The sequence below is a fragment of the Ornithorhynchus anatinus genome, chromosome 8 (genome assembly GCF_004115215.2).
Source record: "Ornithorhynchus anatinus isolate Pmale09 chromosome 8, mOrnAna1.pri.v4, whole genome shotgun sequence".
NCBI classification, from domain to species: domain Eukaryota; kingdom Metazoa; phylum Chordata; class Mammalia; order Monotremata; family Ornithorhynchidae; genus Ornithorhynchus; species Ornithorhynchus anatinus.
In genome coordinates this window covers 69189825-69211558 of record NC_041735.1, presented here as the reverse complement: position 1 = coordinate 69211558, position 21734 = coordinate 69189825, and the positions used below count along the sequence as shown (strand labels likewise).

Below are 21734 nucleotides of genomic sequence, written 5' to 3'. Positions count from 1 at the left end.
AGCTTTTACTCTCTTCAGACCACTGTGTGAGCGCTTCTTGGAGTATTCATTCATGCAATCATATCTTTTGAGCGCTTACCGTGTGCAAAGCACTGCACTAAGCGCTTGGGAGAGTACAATGCAACAGTAAACAGACACCATCCTTGTGCACGACGAACTTACAGTGTAGAGTAGAAGCAATAGCCAGGGACGCTAAAATAACACTAGTGGAAAGTGCGAAGTAGAAGCAGCGCGGCTCAGTGGAAAGAGCCCAGGCTTAGGAGTCAGGGGTCATGGGTTCTAATCCCGGCTCCGCCACCTGTCAGCTGTGTGACTTTGGGCACGTCGCCTCACTTCTCGGTGCCTCGGCTACCTTGTCTGTAAATGGGGCTGTAAACTGTCCCTGATTACTTTGTATCACCCCCCCCTCCCCCAGCGCTTAAAAGAGCGCTTGGCACAGAGTAAGCGCTTAATACATACCATCATTATCATTACTTTAAAGTGACTTGCCCAGGGCCACACAGTAGACAAGTGGCAGAGCTGGGATGAGAACCCACCACCTCTGAACCACGAGCCCCGCTGCTTCTCTGGGAAGCAGCGTGGCTCCGTGGAAAGAGCCCGGGCTTGGGAGTCCGAGGTCATGAGTTCGAATGCCGGCTCTGCCACTTGTCAGCTGTGTGACTCTGGGCAAGCCACTTCACTTCTCTGGGCCTCAGTTACCTCGTCTGTAAAATGGGGATAAACTGTGAGCCTCACGTGGGACAACCTGATTACCCTGTATCCACCCCAGCGCTTAGAACGGTGCTCGGCACATTCGTTCAATAGTATTTATTCAGTAGTATTTATTGAGCGCTATGTGCAGAGCACTGTACTAAGCGCTTGGAATGAACAAGTCGGCAACAGATAGAGACGGTCCCTGCCGTTTGACGGGCGCACGGTCTGATCGGGGGAGACGGACGGACGAGATCGATGGCGATAAATAGAGTCGAGGGGAAGAACGTCTCGTAAAAACAATGGCAACTAAATAGAATCAATAGTAAGTGCACATAGTAAGCGCTTAACAAATACCAACATTAGTTCCCTCTCCCTCCCATAGCTGAGATTGGTAGAGCACTAGAAACGCTCCAGGTTCTGAGAGAGGGCACAGGCCCGTAACCTCGGCATTATCCTTGATTCCTGTCTCTCTTTCAACCCAAATATTCATTCTATCCCTAAATCCCGTTGGTTCAACCTTCATGACACGGCGAAAATCTCTCCATCCAAACTGCTACTTTAGCAATCTCCCGCCCGGATGAGCGCATCAGCCTCCTTGCCGACCTCCCTGCCTCCTGTCTCTCCCCACTCCAGATCGTACTTCGCTCTGCTGTCCTGCTGGGTTTTTTTCTACAAAAACGTTCAGTCCGTGTCTCCCCACCCCTCGATAATAATGATGTTGGTATTTGTTAAGCGCTTACTACGTGCGGACCACTGTTCTAAGCGCTGGGGGAGACACAGGGGAATCAGGTTGTCCCACGTGGGGCTCACGGGCTTCATCCCCGTTTTCCAGATGAGGGAACTGAGGCGCAGAGAAGTGAAGCGACTCGCCCACAGTCACCCCGCCGACGAGTGGCAGAGCCGGCATTCGAACCCATGACCTCTGACTCCGAAGCCCATGCTCTTTCCACTGAGCCACGCTGCTTCTCAAGAACCTCCAGTGGTTGCCCATCCGCCTCTGAACGAAGCAGAAACTCCTTACCCTCGACGTTAAAGCCCTCAATCCCCTTCTACCTCACCTCGCTGCTCTCCTACTCCAACCCGGCCCGCACGCTTCGCTCCTCTAATGCCAACCTTCTCGCTGCACCTCGATCTCGTCTCTCTCGCCGCCAACCTCTCGCCCGCTTTCTGCCTCTGGCCCGGAACGCCCTCCGTCCCCAGACCTAGCAGACAGTCGCTCTCCTCACCTTCTAAGCCTTATCGAAGCACATCTCCTCCAAGAGGCCTTCCTTGATTAAATCCTCTTTTCGTCCCGATGCCCTTTCCCTCGTGCGTAGCTCTCGCCCTTGGGTCCGTCCCCTTCGAGCGCTCGGTATTCACCGTCCTTCCGCCCCACAGCACTTTTATCCGTATCTGTCATTTATTGATTTCTGTTAATGTCTCTCTCCCTCTCTAGACTGTAAGTTCACTGTGGGCATTGACCATCTCTACCACGTCACCCAAGCGCTTAGTACAGTGCTGTACACCCAGCAGGCACTCAGAAATTCCCACTGGTGGATCCATCCGTACGTTTCAGAAACAAATGTCAGACAGGGACGTAGAGGAGCAGCGTGGCTCAGTGGCAAGAGCCCGGGCTTGGGAGTCAGAGGTCACGGGTTCGAATCCCGACTCTGCCCCTTGTCAGCCGGGTGACTGGGGGCAAGTCACTTCACTTCTCTGGGCCTCAGTGACCTCATCTGTAAAATGGGGATAAAGACTGTGAGCCTCACGTGGGACAACCTCATTCCCCTGTATCTACCCCAGCGCTTAGAACAGTGCTCTGCACGTAGTAAGCGCTTAACAAATACCGACGTTATTATTGTAATTATTACCGGGACAAATCCCGGCATCAAAGTGGTGTCCTGATGGAGCTTCCGCTGCCATTTTCTTCCCTCACCCTGCCAATCAAATCCTGTCCTGGGGAATCAATCGGAGGAAGTAACTCATTCATTCATCTATTCATTCAATCGTATTTATTGAGCGCTTACTTTATGCCAAGCACTCTACTAAGCGCTTGGGAGACTACGGTATAACAACAGACAGACACATTCCTGCCCACAACGAGCTCACAGTCTAGCGGGTGAGACAGGCATTAATATAAATAAATAGATAAATAAATAAATTACAGATCTATAGATATGTGCCGTGAGGATGGGAGGGAGGATGAACGAAGGAGCGAGTCAGAGCGGCGCAGAAGGGAGTGGAAAAAGAGGAAAGGAGGATTTAGGGAAGGCTTCTTGGAGGAGATGGGGCTTCAAAAATTAGAGCTGCAGTGTGCTTCTCGCTGCTTCTCCTTAGTTAATAGGGATGCTAATAATTATTAATAATAATTAAGTGACTTGGGCGATTTTGTAACTGTGTCTCAGTTACCTCATCTGTAAAATGGGGATTAAGACCGTGAGCCCGAAATGGGACAGGGACTGTGTCCAACCCGATTTACCTGTATCCACCCCAGCGCTCGGTACAGTGCCTGGCACATAGTGAGCACTTAACAAATACTATAATTATAATTAGGTTTTGAGATGGAAGCAGCGTGGCTCAGTGGAAAGAGCACGGGCTTTGGAGTCAGAGGTCATGGGTTCGAACCCCAGCTCTGCCACTTGCCAGCTGTGTGACTTTGGGCAAGTCACTTAACTTCTCGGTGCCTCGGTTCCCTCATCTGTAGAATGGGGATTAAGACTGTGAGCCCCACGTGGGACGACCTGATTCCCCTGTGTCTACCCCAGCGCTTAGAACGGTGCTCGGCACATAGTAAGCGCTTAACAGATACCAAAAAAAAAAAAAAAAGATGGGGGAGAGCAATTATCTCTCATTAACATTTCATATATCAATGCTTTCAACTGGTGGAATATGTTTATTAATAATAATAATAATGTAAAGAAACTCAAAGTTCGGGTGGGTGGGTCATAGTTCTTCAAGGCGTAAACTTCATGTGTGCCTGGAAGCGCGCTGTGGTGGATGCCTCCTGTGGGCACAGAACCAATCCATCGATCAGTCAATCAATGGTATTTATTGAGCACTTACTATAATAGTAATCCCGTGGTGTTTGTCAAGCGCTTACTATGTAAGCGCTGGGGTAGTTACAAGTTGAGGCTCCCAGTCTCAATCCCCATTTTGCAGATGAGGGAACTGAGGCACAGAGAAGGGAAGTGACTTACCCAAGCAGTGACTTTCCACAGCAGACGAGTGGTGGAAGTCCAGTGCTTAGTAAAGTGTTTGGCACTTTGTGAGTGCTTAACAAGTACCATAAAAAATAAATAAACCCAGGTCCTTATGACACTCAGGCCCGCGCTCTATCCATTAGGCCATGCTGCTCGGGAGAGTGCAACCGAGTTAATAATGATATCGATGGTATTTAAGCGCTTATTATGTTCCAAGCACTGTTCTAAGCGCTGGCAAACATGTTCCCTGCCCTCACCGAGCTCACAGGCTACAGTCTCAGCACTCTAGAAATTGATAGAGCCCGGGCTTGGGAGTCAGAAAGGACCTGGGTTCAAATCTCAGCTCCTCCGCTATGTGACCTCGGGCAAGTCGCTTCACCGCTCTGCGCCTCGGTTCCCTCATCTGCCAGATGGGGACTAAGACTGTGAGAGGGACAGGGACTGTGTCCAACCCCAGGGCCGCTTATTTCAGTGCCTGGCACGTAGTAAGCGCTTAACAATAACGAGTGCTTAGTACAGTGCTCTGCACAGGGTGAAAGCTCAAGAAATGCGACTGACCGACGGACACATCTGGTCTCTCATGGTCCGGTACGGCCCAAGCCACCCACGGGTTCTGCCCCCGTTGGTCCAGCACCCCCATGGTTCTGGGGCCGCCCAGGACGGGGAACCGGGGGGTCCCCCGGGGACCCCGGCGGCCACGCATCTCCTCCCGTCCCCCTCTCCAGGAGGCAGCCATGTCCGACAAAAGCGACCTAAAAGCTGAACTGGAACGCAAGAAGCAGCGCCTGGCTCAGATCCGGGAAGAGAAGAAGCGGAAGGAAGAGGAGAGGAAGAGGAAAGAGGTGAGCAGCGGGGAGGGAGAGGCCGCTATGGCTCGGGGGTCCGAAGACCTGGGTTCTGATCTGATTTCTGCCACTTGTTTGCTGTTTCTCCTTGGATACGTTGTGTCACCTCTCTGGGCCTCAGTTCCTTCTTCTGTAAAATGGGGATTTGATACCTCTTCTACCTCCTTCTGAGAATGTGAGACCCATGTGGGACAGGGTCTGTGTCTAGCACGATTATTTCTTAGTCAGTCGTATTTATTGAGCGCTTACTGTGTGCAGAACACTGGATCAAGCGCTCGGGAGAGGACGATACAACAATAAACAGACACATTCCCTGCCCACAACGAATTTACGGTCTATCTCTCTACCTAGCTTTCTGTTTATCTATCTATCCACCCCAGTGCGTAGCTCAGGGCTTGGCACATAATGAGCGCTTCACAAATACCACCGTTATTACTATTATTGAAGCAGCGTGGCTCAGTGGAAAGAGCACGGACTTGGGAGTCAGAGGTCGTGGGTTCTAATCCCGGCTCCAACACTTGTCAGCTGTGTGACTTTGGGCAAGTCACTTTACTTCCCTGTGCCTCAGTTACCTCAGCTGGAAAATGGGGATTAAGACTGTGAGCTGATTACCTTGTTTCTACCCCAGGGTTTAGCACAGTGTTAGATGCTAAATCATAAATAAGTGCTAAATAAATCAATTTATTATTAATTGAGAAGCAGCAGGGTCTAGAGGATAGAGCACAAGCCTGGAAGTCAGAAGAACCTCGGTTCTAGTCCCAGCTCTGCCCCTTGTCTGCCGGGTAACCTTAGGCACGTCACTTCACTTCTCTGGGCCTCAGTTCCCTCATCTGTAAAAAATGGGGATTAAGAGTGTGAGCTCCATGTGGGACCTGGACTGTGTCCAACCTGTTTACTAGGTAGTTGCCCCAGCGCTTAGAACGGTGCCTGGCACATAGTAAGTGCTTAACAAATACCATTTAAACATATGTGTACGATTATTATTACCGGAGAGGTGTCCGGAGAGGCCGTAGGCGCCCAGCCCTAGTTGAGGTGACTTATCCGAGGTCACCCAGCAGCCTGGGGTCAGAGCGGAGTCTAGAACCGGTCCACCAGACCACACTGGCTCCCGCTTCCCAGGGTGCCAGATGACGGCTCACGGCCCTGTTGGCCTCGCGCGCCCCGCGGCCCCTCCGGCCGGGTCCGGTGCCCGCCGTGCCCCGGCCCGGCCGTGGACGTCGGTTCGTGCTCCCCTGCAGGCGGAACTCCAGCAAAAGAAGGAGCCGATCCAAGAGGACTCGGACTTGGACCGCAAGAGGAGAGAGACCGAGGCTCTGCTGCAGAGCATCGGGATTTCGTCCGAGCCGCCTCTAGGTTGGTAGCCGTGGGCATCCCCCCGTGTCGGCCGCCCCTCGTGGTCCCGGGGCTCCCTAGGGGTCAAAGAGCCGGGGGCCGCCAGCGGGCCTTGGTCCCGGGGGTGGGCGTTTCGGGTCGGGCCCTGGCGAGACGGTTCATTCCGTAGTATTTATTGAGCGCTTACTATGTGCAGAGCACTGTACTAAGCGCTTGGAAGGTACAATTCGGCAACAGAATGGTTCTCAACCTCTCTCCAACTGCTGTGGGGAGATGGGAGCGGGGGGTTCCGGGGCCTGTCATTCATTCAATCGTATTTATTATTATTAATTATGATATTTGTTAAGCCCTAAATATATACCGGGCACCGTTCTAAGCGCTGAGGTGGATACAAGCAACTCAGGTTGAACACTTTTGACCACCTCTCTAATAATAATAATAATAATAATGGTAATGGTATTTGTTAAACGCTTACTTGTGCCAAGCACTGTTCTATCTTAATATGTATATTTTTCAATAGTATTTGTTAAGCACTTGCTATGTGCCAGACACTGTTCTAAATGCTGGAGTGGATACAAGCAAGTCAGATTGGACATAGTCCTTGTCCCACATGGGGTTCACAGTCTCAGTCCCCATTTTATAGGTGAGGTAACTGAGGCAGAGAGAAGTGAAGTGACTTGCCCAAGGTCATACAGCAAACAAGTGGCAGAGCAGGGATTAAATCCCATGACCTTCTGACTCCCAGGCCCGTGCTCTGTCCTCTACGATTTATTGAGCGCTTACTGTGTGCAGAGTACTGGACTAAGTTCTTGGGAGAGGACGATACAATAATAAATGGATACATTCCCTCCCCTCACCAAGCTTATAGTCTAGAGGGAGGAATACAGACATTAATAGAGATAAATAAATGACAGCTATGGACACGAGTGGTGTGGGGCTGGGAAGGGGGAAGAAGAAAGGGAGCGAGTCAGGCCGACGCAGAAGGGAGGGGGAGATGAGGAAAAGTGGGGCTTAATCAGGGAAGGCCTCTTGGAGGAGATGGGCCTTCAGTAAGGCTTTGAAGGTGGGGAGAGTCGTTGTCCGTGAGATTTGAGGAGGCAGGACGCGGGCCAGGGGCTCCCTGCTGCGCCAGAGGGAAGCCTGCCATCCTTCGCGTTGCTCCTTCGGGGGGGGTGCTGGGCGGTCCCGGGCCAGAGCAGGCCGGTCCGTCATTGGCGTGGGCTGGTGGCTATCTCCAAAGCCGTCCATTCTGCGCCGTCCAGTCTGGGAGGGATGATTTGCATCTCCCAACAGGTGAGCAAGTGAGCCCCGGGCCCCGTGATCCTGGGGCAGCTCCCTCCCCCCCACCTAGACCACAGGGGGGAGGCGTGTGGGCTGGGGGTGCCCAGGCTGCCCAGTGTATGCCCAGTGTGCCCACAAACTCGGCCCTGGGGGAGGCGGGGGAAGCAGAGAGCGCCCAACCCCTATGCAGCCCAGGTCATCATCGGGCCCCTGTCCACCCGCAGAAGACGGGAACTCCTTGTGGGCAGGGAACGTGTCTGCTGTATTGTTCTCCCGTCCTCTCCCGAGTGCTTAGTACGGTGCTCTGCACACGGGAAGCGCTCAATACGTACTACTGATTGATTGATTAAAACCCCTCCCCACTCAGGGCCTGCAGGCTTCAGGTCCCTCACACAGGGAGGGTCCTCAATCCTGGTCATTATGGGGCACTTAATGACCGCAAGGCACTGTACTAAGCGTTTGCATCCTCCCGTTCCCAACTACCCCCACCTCCTGGGTTCACACTTGGTTTCCGTCCCGCCGAAGGCCCCCGAGGAGCCCAGGAGTCGTCCGGCCCCGAGAGTGGGGCGAGCCCAGGGACCCGGGCCCGCCTCGGCAGGGCAGGGCAGGGGTCCGTTATCCGGCTAAGCTCGCTGTGGGCAGCGAATGCATCTCTTTACTGTGGTATTGTCCTCTCCCAAGCGCTCAGTCCAGTGCTCCGCGCTCAATAAATACGATTGATTGAATGAATGAATGGATGAATATTTGGGGCGGAAAGTGGGAAAGGTGTCTGAGGAAGACGTGCCCTGGCTCTCTCGGTCCCAACCTCGGTTGCCAGAACCCTTCCCCGAAATGGAAAATTCCCCGGCCGCCTCTCCCCCTGGGCTCGGGGGTCCCACGCTGCCCTCTCCCCGGCTCTGTCCCTGGGGGGGTCTGGGGGCTTCCTATGGAGCGGGCGGGTGGGCCCCTGCCCTGGGGCCCTAACACAGGACATTGTTATCTCCACTGTTTAGTTCTGACCCCTCTGTCTCCCTCCTCGAAATCAGAGAGTACGCCCAGCGATGCTGGCAGCCAGGACTCCGGGGACCTGGGACCCCTGGCCAGGTAAGAGGAAGCGCGGGATCGCCCGGGGACGGAACCGCCCTGGGCACGAAGGAGATTTCAGAGCGAAGCCCGTGGGTGCGTGCCGCCTTCTGCCAATAGCAATCATATGGATTGATCGCTTACGGTGCGGGGGGGGCTCTGCAAGCAGCGTCTGGGACGGTACGATAGAAGAACGGAGCAGACACATTCCCATTCAGAGAAGTAGCGTGGCTCAGTGGAAAGAGCCCGGGCTTGGGAGCCAGAGGTCATGGGTTCAAATGCCGCCTCAGCCACTTGCCAGCTGTGTGACCTTGGGCGAGTCACTTAACTTCCCTGTGCCTCAGTTACCCCATCTGTAAAATGGGGATTGAGGCTGTGAGCCCCACGTGGGACTAACTGGTTACCTTGTATCTCCCCCAGCGCTTAGAACAGTGCTTGGCGCATAGTAAGCGCTTAACAAATACCAACATTATTATTCACTCATTCAGTCGTACTTATTGGGCACTTAACTGTGGGCAGAGCACTGTGCTAAGCGTTTGGGAGAGTACAGTGGAACAGTCTCTATCTGTTGCCGACTTGTTCCTTCCAAGCGCTTAGTACAGTGCTCTGCACATAGTAAGCGCTCAATAAAACTATTGAATGAATGAATAGAACAGACACATTCCCATTCATTCATTCAGTCGTATTTATTGAGCGCTTACTGTGTGCAGAGCACTGTACTAAGCATTTGGGGCGGTACAGTAGAACAGTAGAACAGACGCATTCCCATTCATTCATTCAGTCGTATTTATTGAGCGCTTACTGTGTGCAGAGCACTGGACTAAGCATTTGGGATGGTACAATAGAACAGTAGAACAGACACGTTCCCATTCATTCGATTGTACTTTTTGAGCACTTACCGGGCGCAGAGCACTGTACTAAGCACTTGGGACGAGCTGAGAGTCTAGAGGGGGAGACAGATAGGAATAGAAATCAATAAATGAGAGATGTGGACCTAAGTGGTGGGGGGCTGGGAGGGGGGATGAAGAGAGGGAGCAGGTCAGGGCGACGCAGAAGGGGGTGGGAGAAGAGGAAAGGAGGGCGCAGTCAGGGAAGGCCTCTGGGAGGAGGTGAGCTTTCAACGAGGCTTTGTAAGCGGGGAGAGTCGTCGTTGGGTCTGAGGTTAGGGAGGGCGTTCCAGGCCAGAGGCAGGACCGGGGCGAGGGGTCGGCAGCGAGATTGACGAGATGGAGGCCCGGTGTAGAGGTTGGCATTAGAGGAGCGGAGCGTGCGGGCCGGGCTGGAGCAGGAGAGCGGCCAGGTGAGGTCGGAGGGGGCCGGGGGATGGACGGCCCTGAAGCCGACGGTGACGACTTTCTGTTTGATGCGGAGGTGGGCGGGCAACCAGTGGAGGCTCTTGCAAGATGTGTGTGTATACTTGTGTACGCGTGTGTGGGTGCGTGTAAGCTCCCTCTAGACCGTCAGCTCATCGTGGGCAGGGAATGTGTCCGTTTATTGTTGTATCGTACTCTCCCAAGTGCTCTGCACACAGTAAGCGCTCAATAAATACGATTGAATGACTGAGTGAATGTTTTGTGGACCCTGCGCATCCCAGCGGGATGGGGGTGGCTTCCTGAGGGTTTTCAGCTCCACCCGCCGCCTGGGTGGCTCGGGATTCCAGAGGTGTCGTCTTCCGGCCGGAAGGCGGCTCGGTCTCCATCGCTTCCCGCCCCTGCCTGCTTTCCCGCCCCGCGTCCCTAAATGCCAACTCCGACGGGCCCGCGTGGCGTGGGTCCAGCCAGCCCCAGGACGGATGGGAAGTCAGCCGGAGGCCGGGGGAGAAGGGGGGACTGCAGTCTGGCAGGTCTCGAGGGGGGTCCTCGTGTCATGATGCGGAGCGAATGTCTGCTATATTCTTATAGCATCATCATCATAATAATGTTGGTATTTGTTAAGCGCCTCCTACGTGCGGAGCACTGTTCTAAGCGCTGGGTTAGATACAGCGTAATCAGGTGGTCCCACGTGGGGCTCACAGTCTTAATCCCCATTTTATAGATGAGGGAACTGAGGCACAGAGAAGTTAAGTAATAATGTTGGTATCTGTTGAGCGCTTACTACGTGCAGGGCACTGTTCTAAGCGCTGGGATAGATACAGGGAAATCAGGTCGTCCCACGTGAGGCTCACAGTTAATCCCCATTTTACAGATGAGGTAACGGAGGCACAGGGAAGTGAAGTGACTCGCCCACAGTCACCCAGCTGCCAAGGGGCAGAGCCGGGATTCGAACCCTTGACCTTTGACTCCCAAGCCCGGAATCTTTCCACTGAGCCACGCTGCTTCCATACTTGCCCAGGTGCTTAGGATGGTGCTCCGCACAGAGGAAGCGCTCAGTAAATAGGATTGGCAGACTATGTGTTGGATGGGGCGGGGGAGAGCACTGGGCATCTTCTGGAAACCCAGGGATTTGGGGAACAGGAAGGGAAGAGGAAGAGAGGAGAGGGAGGGAAGGAGGCTCATCGTGGGCAGGGAATATGCCTCTTGTATTGCTATATTGTGTGGCTCGGTGGAAAGAGCCCGGGCTTGGGAGTCAGAGGTCATGGGTTCGAATCCCGGCTCTGCCACTTGTCAGCTGGGTGACTGTGGGCGAGTCACTTCACTTCTCTGTGCCTCAGTGACCACATCTGTAAAATGGGGATGAAGACTGTGAGCCTCACGTGGAACAACCTGATGACCCTGTATCTACCCCAGCGCTTAGAACAGCGCTCTGCACATAGTAAGCGCGTAACAAATACCAACATTATTATTATGATCATATTGTCAGCTCCCAAGTGCTTAATACAGTGCCCTGCACTTAGTAAGCGTTCAATAAATAAGAGAGACCGACAAAGGCTAAGCCTGCTCTACAAATGGCATTTAGGAAATGTTTACTCTGTGCCAAGGGATAATAGTAATAATAGCAGTATTTGTGAAGCGCTTACTATTTCATTCATTCAATTCAATCGTATTCTTTCAATTCAATCATTCATTCATTCAATCGTCGTTATTGAGCGCTTACTGTGTGCAGAGCACTGTACTAAGTGCTTGGAAAGTACAACTGAGCAATAAAGAGAGGCAATCCCTGCCCACACCGGGCTTACAGTCTAGAAGGGGGGAGACAGAGATCAAAACAAGTCAAATAAACAGAATTATAGATAGATACACATCAAAAGAAGTCAACAGGCATCAATACAAATAAATAGAATTATAAATATGGACATATAGACAAGAGGGCGGAGTTGAGGGCGTCAGTTTAGTCATCAGGGGAAAGTAGTTTGGATATGGTGACTAAATGGGGCATGATGAACTTGAGAAAATTGGATGGGGTCAAAGAATCAGAGATTTGCCAAGCACTGTTCTAATAATAATGATGATGTTGGTATTTGTTAAGCGCTTACTATGTACAGAGCACTGTTCTAAGCGCTGGGGGAGATACAGGGTAATCAGGTCATCCCACGTGAGGCTCACAGTTAATCCCCATTTTACAGATGAGGGAACTGAGGCACAGAGAAGTAAAGCGACTCGCCCACAGTCACACAGCTGCCAGGCGGCGGAGCCGGGATTCGAACCCATGACCTCTGACTCCCAAGCCCGGGCTCTTGCCACCGAGCCACGCTGCTTCTATGCGCTGGGTAATCAGGTTGTCCCACATGGGGCTCAAAGTCTTAATCCCCGTTTTCCAGATGAGGTCACTGAGGCTCAGCGATGTGAAGTGACCTGCCCGAGGTCACACAGCAGACAAGTGCCCGAGAGGGGATTAGAACCCAGGACCTTCTGACTTTCCAGCCTGTTCTCTAGACACTAGACCACGCTGGTTCTCCTTACTTAATAATGATGTTAATAACTATTAATAATAAGCGACCTGGGCAAGTCCCGTCACTTCTCTGCGCCTCAGTTCCCTTATCTGCAAAATGGGGATTCAAAGTCCGTTCTGCGTCCTACTTAGACTGACCCATCGGTCCACCTGGACGGGCCCACCCCCGGCTCGGGGCTTGGGGCTCGCGGGGCCCGGACCCCTGTCTTGGGCCGAGCCCAGGCCCGACCCACCGGGATCAGTTTGGGGCTTCTTCCCCGGGGCCTCCACGGAGAGTCTGACAGTTGTCCCGGCCCGTGGTCCCGTGTGCGAGGTGTGCTCACCGGTGCCCTCCTCCCCCATGCAATCCTCGCTGATGCTCACCCTGTGCGGCCCCCTGCGCTAGCCCGCCAACCCACGTGGCGCTCCCGCTCCTTGGGCCCTGCCTGCGTACCACCCGTGCCGATGGTCCCCCCCGTGCGGCCCGCCTGCCGACCCCGTGCACCCCACCGCCGATGTGTGCCCAGCCTGCCCGCGTACCACCCGTGCTGCTGGTGAGCCGGTGCACCTCACCTGCTCCCCGATGACCCAGAGTCCCTCGCCCCCTCGCCCGGTAGCCCCAGTGGCCCCACTCGCACCCTCTGGTAATCCGGTGTGCCCTCCTGCTCCCCTAGTGACCCAGTGTGCCCCACCCGATTACCCTCCCCTTCCTCACCCCCCTCACCCCTACCTGGGAGCGGGTTAGAAAGGTGTTGCAGAGCAAGCTAATTATCCCCCAAATCTCCATCGCCAAACCCGGAGCGGCCCCCGTTTCCTTTCCCAGGTTCTCCCTGACCCCCGGCCCGCCCGTGGCATGGCTGTGGAGGAGCGGTGTGGCCCAACGGGAAGAGCCCGGGCCTGAGAGTCAGGAGACCTGGGTTCTAATCCCGGCTCGTACCTGCTGTGCGACCTCGGGCCAGTCCTTTCGCTCCTCTGGGCCTCAGTTGCCTCATCTGTAAAATGGGGATTCAAGACCCGTTCTCCTTCCTACTTTGACTGTGGGCCACACCCGCGGGCCCCAATAATCCGGTGTACCCCACCCGCTTCCCCCCACTCCCAGTAAGGCGGCGAGCCCCCGAGTGGGGGAGCGCGGGCCGAGACGGTGCGGCCCCCCAGAGGGTGACCCCGGGGTGTTCTGTTCCCTCTTAGGACGCTGCAGTGGGACACGGACCCCTCGGCTCTGCAGCTTCAGTCGGACACGGATCTCGGGTACAGATCATCGCTTTCCTTCTTTGTCCCGTCCGCGTCCCCCTTCTCAACCTCCCCCCTCACCCAGGGAAATGCTTGAGCTCCGGGGTCGCCCCCTCCCCGCACCCCCGCATCTTCCAGCATCTCCTGAGCCTTGGGGCTTCCTCCCGGGAGCCTTCCGGGGCTGGGATGCTTTGAAGGGGGCCGTCTCCGGAGGGTGGAGGGATCTCTCTTGCGGCTGGCGCTTCTCCTTGCTCTCCCTCCTCCCGAGCGCTCGGTACAATGCTCTGCACGCGGTAAGCGCTATGCCGACCCGATCGATTGAGTGAGTGATTCCCCCGACTCCGGTCCCCAAGTCACCCGGGTGGTCGGTTTAGGACTGGGCCCCAGTTTCCTCACGTGTAAAATGGGAGTCATCATTCTCCTCTTCCTACCTCCCAGAACCGGATAATCCCGGCTCTGCCTCTTGTCGGCTGCGTGACCTTGGGCAGGTCACTTCGCTTCTCTGTGCCTCGGTTACCTCATCCGCAAAATGGAGATTGAGATCGTGAGTCCCATGGGGGACAGGGACTGCGACCAACTAGATTTGCTCGGGTCCACCCCAGCGCTTAGAACGGTGCTTGAGCGCTTAACGAATACCAGAATTATTATTCTAATTTCTGGGAAAGGACAGGATGGGTATCGTAGAGTGAGTTCTGGACGCCCTAACCCCTATCTTCCGGGTTGTCACCCCAGAAAGGAAAGGAATCCTGCCGGGAAGGCTGGGAGGGACAGGTTGAGAGGGGACATTAATCGGGGAAGATCTCCTCACTCTCCCCTCTCCGTCCCTGACTCTGCCCCGGTGACCCAGCACGGACCATCCGGCACCCCTGACTCTGGACTGTCCAACCCCCATGACTTTTCGAAGGGGTGCTGACTGGTGACCCCCAAAAGTCAACTAGAAATAGCCTCAGGGCCGCAAGTTCGGAACCAAGAGTAGGAAGCACAGCTTCTCCCCGTGGACTGGACGTGGGCGCGGGGAATCCGGGCCCCCAGGGAGCCAGGCAAAAGGAGACTCCGGCAGGTCCAGAGCGGTTTGGACAGAGCCAGGGATGAGTGTCCGAGCTGGCTCACTGGGGGAGAGCTAGGGATGGAGGTGGGGGGGTGGGGTGTCCCTGCAGGGTCACGAGGGGAGGGTTAGGGATGGAGAGGGGAGAGTCGGGGATTGGACAGTCCATCCTGGGTCACCAAGGGAGAGTCAGGGATGGAGAAGGGAGAGTCGGGGTGTCGGATGGTCCATGTTGGGTCACTGGGGGAGGGTCAGGGCTGGAGTGGGGAAAGTCAGGGACGTTGCCTGGTCCATCCTGGTCCATCAGGAGGGAAGAATCGGGGATGGAGATAGGAGAGTCGGGGGCGGGGGTTGGACGGTCCTTGCTGCGGTCACTTGGAGGAGAGTCAGGGATGGAGAGGGGAGAGTCAGGGGTGTCGGATGGTCCGTGCTGGGACACTGGGGCAGAGCCAGGGATGGAGAGGGGAGACTGAGGCGATCTTCCCCGATTAATGCCCCCTCTCAGTCTGTCAGATCTCACCTAGAACATGCCCTGCCTTCATTCCTTCATGCACTGAGCCTCCTCTGTCCTTCTCGAGGGGAAATTCCATCAGCCAGTACTATTTACTGAATGCCTCCTGGGTGCGGGGCACTGTGCTGAGTGTTTACTAGGTACAAGGCCCTGTCCCGAGCATCTGCAGGGTGCAGGACACTGTACAGAGCATCCTTTTTATGGTATTTGCTAAGCGCTATGTGCCTGGCACCGTACTAAGCGCCGCTAATCGGGTCAGACACCGTCCATGTCCCACAAGGGGCCTCACGGCCTTAATCCCCATTGTCCAGATGAAGTAACTGAGGCCCAGAGAAGTGAAGTGGCTTGCCCAAAGTCTCAGAGCAGGCGAGGGGCAGAGCCGGGACTAGAACCCAGGTCCTTCTGACGAGGTTCACTTGAGAGAGCGGTAGTGACAGTTGAGTCCACCATCTGTTCAGGGGAAGTACATCTTCTAATAATAATAATGATGATGATGATGGTATTTGTTAAGTGCTAACGATGTGCCAAGCACTGTTCTAAGGACTGGGGTAGATATAAGGTAATCAGGTTGTCCCACACGGGACTCACAGTCTTAATGAGAAGCAGTGTGGCCTAGTGGCAAGAGCCTGGGCTTTGGAGTCAGAGGACGCGGGTTCTAATCCTGGCTCCGCCGCTTGTCAGCTGTGTGACCTTGGGCAAGTCACTTCACTTCTGTGTGCCTCAGTTACCTCATCTATGAAATGGAGATGAAAACTGTGAGCCCCACGTGGGACAACCTGATTACCTCGTACCTACCCCAGCGCTTAGAACAGTGCTTGACACATAGCTAGCACTTAAATACCAACATTATTATTATTATTATTAATAAAGCCCATTTTCCAGATGAGGTAACTGAAGCACAGAGAAGTGAAGTGACTTGCCCAAAGTCACACAGCTGATAAGTGGCAGAGCTGGGATTAGAACCCATGACCTCTGCCTGCAAAGCCTGGGCTCTTTCCACTAAGCCACGCTGCTTCTCTGTGGAATTACCCAGGTGACAGAGGCGGTGGTGTAGACGCCCCTTGGATCCCGGCCAGGTGGATTTTCCACGAGCTAAGGGGTTGGGGGTCTCGCGGGGTTAGGTGGGGACGGGAGATGAGGCTGTCCCCGCAGAGCGATCCGCAGCAGGCCCGGGATTGGGGTAACGTGAACCTCTGGCGGTCTGGGGCGGCGCGGCCCCCTCCCCATCCCTCGGCCACCCCTGACTGACCCCCGCTCTCCGGCCCGACCCCAGGCACAGGCTGCATAGACTGGGAGTGTCCAAGCTGACCCAGGCCGACTTCCTGCCCCGGGAGCTGGTGACCTACTCCAAGGAGACCCAGACCCCTCTGACGGCCTTCCAATCCGCCGCCGAAGGTGACGACAGCGCGCGACACGCTCCGCGATTCCTGCTTTCCGCTCTCTGGTGCCGCTCTGGGACGTGGGGAGGGGCCGGGGGCGGGCCGGATCCGGGCCGGGGTCACCCTTGCTCTGGGTGGGGTCAGGGGTCACATTTGCTCAGGGTGGAAGGGGTCTGGTGGGGAAGCTGGGGTGGGTCACACTTGATCATTCATTCATTTATTTGTATTTAGTGAGTACTTACTGTGCGCGGGGCATTGTGCTAAGCACTTGGGAGAGTGCAATACAACAATAAGCAGACACATTCACTGCCCACAAGGAGCTTCCTTGCCCTGGACAAGAGGGTTCCGGCCGGGGTCAGGCGTGTTATCCCTTTGTCTCTGCCGGGGAGGCTTCTGGAAATAAGAGTTTTGGGGGGATGAGGGGGTCTGTGAGTGCAGGGGTGATGCCCGGCTGGGGCTGGGGAGGGGGCCCGGGATCAGCCCTGGGGCCCCGTGGGAGAGGGGAAGATGGGGCGGGGGGCAGAGGGGTCAACCCGCGAGCTGAGGAGCAGACCCGCCACACCTGGGAGAGCAGTTCTGCTTCACCTCTCCGGGGGGCTGGGGGCCTGGGGGTCGCTGGCCCGAAGCTGGGGGTCACTGGGCTGAGAGGCCAGGAGGCTGGGGGACTGGGGGTCACGGATTGAAGAGCTGGGGGGGTCGCTGGGATTGGGGGCCGGGGGCCAGGCGTGGGCTGGCTGGGGAACTGGGGGTTACTGGGGTGAGGGGCTGGGGGCGCTGGGGATCACTGGGGTGGGAGTCCTGGGGGCTGGGGGGGTGGGGGGTCGCTGGACCGAGGGGCTGGGGGGTATTGGGTAGAGAGGCCGGGAGGCTAGGGGCCTGGGGGTCACTGGGTTGAGGGGCTGGGGGGTCGCTGGCCTTGGGGACCGGGGGATTAGGGGTTGTTGGGTTGGGAGGCTGAGGAGTTGGGGATCATAGGGGTAAGGGTGTGGGGGCCCAGGGGGCTGCCTATCACTAGGGTGGGGAGGTCGGGGGGGCTGGGGGGGGTCACTGGGCCGAGGGCCTGGGGGGCCAGGGGAGCCGGGGGGCAGGGGGGCATTGGGTCGAGAGGCTGGGGGTCGCTGGGCCGGGGGTCCAGGACTCCGGGGGACTGGGGGCTCCGGGGACCCGCCCGGCTCTTCCATCTGGGTTGGGCTTATGCCTTGGCTACCCTTGCGGGCAGGACGGGCGGTGAGTGGGGGGGACCAACTCCCTCCACATAAGCCCCCCTACCAGTGCACCCCCCTCCCCTCTTCCCCCCCCGCCCACCGTAGATGATCCGGATCCAACCCCCGGCGTCCCCCGCCAATCCCGTGGTGAGTCCACCGTGCCAACGTCTGGGATGGCGGGGACCGGTCGGGCAAGGATGATAATGATAATGATAATAATAATAGTATTTGTTAAATGCTTACAATGTGCCGAGCACTGTTCTAAGCGCTGGGGGAGATACAAGGTGATTAGGTGAGACCCAGTCCCTGTCCTACTGGGTGAGGTGATTTGCCCCAGGTCACACAGCAGACAAGTGATAGCCGGGATTAGAACCCATGACCTTTTGATTCCCGGGCCCAGGAGCTATGGGCAGGGCAGTTCAGGACAGAACAGGGCAGGGCAGGGCACCTCTGGGGGGCAAGTGTGGCCCAGGGGGAAGACAGACCAAGGCAAGAAGCCACGACCGGGCACTTCCGCTGGGATCCGCTTCGGTCACAGGCCACGCGGACCGTGGCCCCATTTCTGTGGCCCCTTGGCCGCTGTGTGACCTTGGGCGAGTCACTTCACTTCTCTGGGCCTCAGTGCCCTCACCCGTAAAATGGGGATGGAGACTGTGAGCCCCACGTGGGACAGGGACCGTGGCCAACCTGATTTGCTTGTATCACCCCAGTGCTTAGTACAGGGCTTGGCACATAGTAAGCGCTTAACAAAAACCACAATTGTTATATTTATTATCTCGTCGCATCACAGAAAGGCTTTTTAATAAAGCCACACCCCTGGGCCTTCCTCCTGGGGCTTTCAGGGGTTTTGTAGCCAGCGCTGGGGGTCTCCCTCCCCTGGATGGCCCCTTTTGTCCACAGAAATGGGCAGGACAGGCACATGCGAGCGTTTTGCACACAGTTTAGCCACGCGGCTTAGTGGCAAGAGCCCAGGCTTGGGAGTCGGAGGACGTGGGTTCTAATCCCGTCTCCGCCGCTTGTCCGCTGTGTGACCTTGGGCGGGCCACTCCACTTCTCTGGGCCTCAGTGACCTCATCTGGAAAAGGGGGATTAAGACTGTGAGTCCCACATGGGGCAACCTGATTATCCCGTAGCTCCCCCAGTGCTTAGAACAGGGCTCGGCACATAGTAAAGGCGTAAGAAATACCGTCGTTATTTATTATAATTACAGTGCAGTGCCCTCCCGGGGCACTGCCCGCTGCCTCCACGGCCCTTCCCTTCCCATCCTGCCCACACTGCCCAGCTGCCCATGTCCCCTGATAATAATAATAATAATGTTGGTATTCGTTAAGCGCTTACTATGTGCAGAGCACTGTTCTAAGCACTGGGGGAGATAAGGGGTAATCAGGTTGTCCCACGTGAGGCTCACGGTCTTCATCCCCGTTTTACAGATGAGGTAACTGAAGCACAGAGAAGTGGAGTGACTTGTCCACAGTCACCCAACTGACAAGTAGCAGAGTGGGATTCGAACCCATGACCTCTGACTCCCAGGTCCATGCTCTTTTCACTGAGCCACGCTGCTTTGGACGGCTGATTCCCTGACCGCTTCTGTGCTGACCTCCAGCCTGCAAGACTGACCCCCTTCCCGCCCCCACCCCGGGCAGGAGAGGGACCCCCGCTCTCAGCTGGCTCATTTCCTATCGGCAGGGCCGGGGCCAGCCCCGTCCGCCCAAGGGATTGCCCCCCCGGAGGTGGGCCGGCCGGCCTGCCCTGGGTCCCCCCCGGCCTTGCCGGATTTATTGACCTGAGTAACGCGGGTGACCCCATTGGGAAGCAGCGTGGCTCAGTGGAAAGAGCCCGGGCTTGGGAGTCAGAGGTCATGGGTTCTAATCCAGGCCCTGCCGCTTGCCAGCCGGGTGACTTTGCACAAGTCACTTCACTTCTCTGGGCCTCAGTTCCCTCATCTGGAAAATGGGTATTAAAACGGAGAGCCCCACGTGGGACAACCTGATCAAGCTTAGCGTTTAGAACAGTGCTTTGCACAGAGTAAGCACTTAAATACTATTATTATTATTATTATTATTATCTGGGCCGGGGCCGTTGGCGTCGGTCCCCGAATGGCCAGCAGAGGGCGCTGCTGGCCCGCGCCTGAGACCCTGATTGCCGCAAAGGGTTGTGCCTCAGTTTCCTCTTCTGAAAAATGGGGGAAATGTACAATAATAATAATATTGGTACTTATTAAACGTTTACTACGTGCAAAGCACTGTTCTAAGCTCTGGGGTAGGTACAGGGTCATCAGGTTGTCCCATGTGAGGCTCACAGTCTTCATCCTCCTTTGATAGATGAGGTCACTGAGACACAGAGAAGTGAAGTGACTTGCCCACAGTCACACAGCTGACAAGTGGCAGGGTCAGGATTCGAACCCATGACCTCCGACTACCAAGCCCGGGCTCTTTCCACTGAGCCACACTGCTTCAATACTCAGCCTCCCTCCCCCTTAGACTCTGAGCCCCATGTGGGATGGGGCCTGTCTGATCCGATTGTGCCCTAATAATAATAATCATGTTGGTATTTGTTAAGCGCTTACTCTGTGCAGAGCACTGTTCTAAGCGCAGGGGTAGACACAGGGGAATCAGGTTGTCCCACGTGGGGCTCACAGTCTTAATCCCCATTTTCCAGATGAGGGAACTGAGGCACAGAGAAGTGAAGTGACTCGCCCACAGTCACACAGCCGACAAGTGGCAGAGCTGGGATTCGAACTCATGAGCCCTGACTCCAAAGCCCGCGCTCTTTCCACTGCGCCACGCTGCTTCTTCTGTGCCCTATACACATAAACATGATGATGGTATTTGTTAAGCACTTACTAGGTGCCAAGCACTGTTCTAACTGCTGGGGTAGATAGAAGGTCATCAGGTTGTCCCACGTGGGGCTCACGGCCTTCACCCCCATTTTTACAGATGAGGGAACTGAGGCACAGAGAAGTGAAGCGACTTGACCCAAGTCATATAGCGGGCAAGTGTCGGAGCAGGGATTAGAACCCAGGTCCTTCTGACTCCCAGGCCCGGGCTGTAGCCACTAGGCCGCACTGCTGTCCATGCCCCCCCTCCCACCCCACCCCCTCTCTGCCTTACGGCTCCGGGCAGTGGGTTTCAGGGGGCTGATGACGCCTTAGGGGAAGCAGCCCGGGCCTGGGAGTCAGGACGCTTGGGTTCAAATCTCAGCTCTGCCACTTGTCTGCTGCGTGGCCTTGGACAAGTTATTTCACATCTCTGGGCCTCAGTTTTCTCCTCTGTAAAACGGGGATAAAATACCTGGTCTTCCTCCCCCCGAGACAAAGCCCTACGTGGGACAAGGACTGCGGCCAACGTGATTATCCTAAATCTTCCCCAGCGCTTAGTACAGTGCGCGGCACTTAAGAAGTGCGAAACGAGTGCAACAATGATGATGATGATGATGATAGTAATAATAATAATAAAAATAACGTCTGGGACATTCTCACTGCTGTCAGGCACTCTTCAAGGCTCGTGCCTTACACACACACACACACACACACACACTCCGCCAGAGGCTGCATCTGTGGTGGGATTAGACGCCCCGTGACCACCGTCCGTCAGCTATCGGTGGCCCTCCGCCGCGGCTTCCTCGGAAAGCCCCGAAGCGGTCTGGATAGTGTCCCCCTCCTTCTCGTCCTCCGTCCCTCCCGGACCTCGGTCGGCGAGAAGTGAAGCACGTGGGCGCGTCTTTTCCCATTCCCGCTTTTCTTTTTAGAGGATGAGGAGGATGAAGAGTTGGTGGAGGCCAAGGGCAGACGCGACTCAGACCCGGAAAACCAGGAGCAGAAGCCAGAGGTGGAAGAAGGTACTGGGGCACGGAGGGAGGAAGTGAGGGAGGGCAGTTGATTGGAACAGGTATCTGGCGGCTCTTCCCCGTCCCCGGAATTCTTGGAATTCCCCATCTGGCAGGGGGAGCCGGGAAGGCCGCAAGGCGTGGTGGATAGAGCGTGGACCCGCTAATCAGAAGGTCATGGGTTTTAATCCCGGCTCTGCCTCTTGTCTGCTGTGTGACTCTTGGCAAGTCGCTCCGCTTCTCTGTGCCTCAGTTTCCTCATCGGGAAAATGGGGATTGAGACTGTGAGCCCCACATGAGGCAGGGACTGTGTCCACCTGGATTTGCTTCTATCCACCCC

The 21734-nt window shown here is 55.8% G+C and overlaps 1 protein-coding gene across 4 annotated transcripts in view; it reads left to right on the top strand.

The window, feature by feature from the left end:
- Positions 1–21734, top strand: part of DYNC1I1 (dynein cytoplasmic 1 intermediate chain 1) — a 74553-nt gene that overhangs the window by 6396 nt on the left and 46423 nt on the right. For 2 of the 4 annotated variants that reach the window (XM_029071242.2, XM_029071239.2), the window contains exons 2-7: positions 4598–4714; positions 5956–6070; positions 8323–8413; positions 13388–13447; positions 16259–16380; positions 21317–21406. In XM_029071242.2, coding sequence (XP_028927075.1) covers positions 4607–4714; positions 5956–6070; positions 8323–8413; positions 13388–13447; positions 16259–16380; positions 21317–21406 — 586 coding nt within the window. In that variant the 5' untranslated portion in view covers positions 4598–4606. Of the gene's footprint in view, positions 1–1852; positions 2002–4597; positions 4715–5955; positions 6071–8322; positions 8414–13387; positions 13448–16258; positions 16381–21316; positions 21407–21734 lie in introns of those variants that run through there. The other 2 variants (XM_029071240.2, XM_029071241.2) reach the window with 2 other exon arrangements.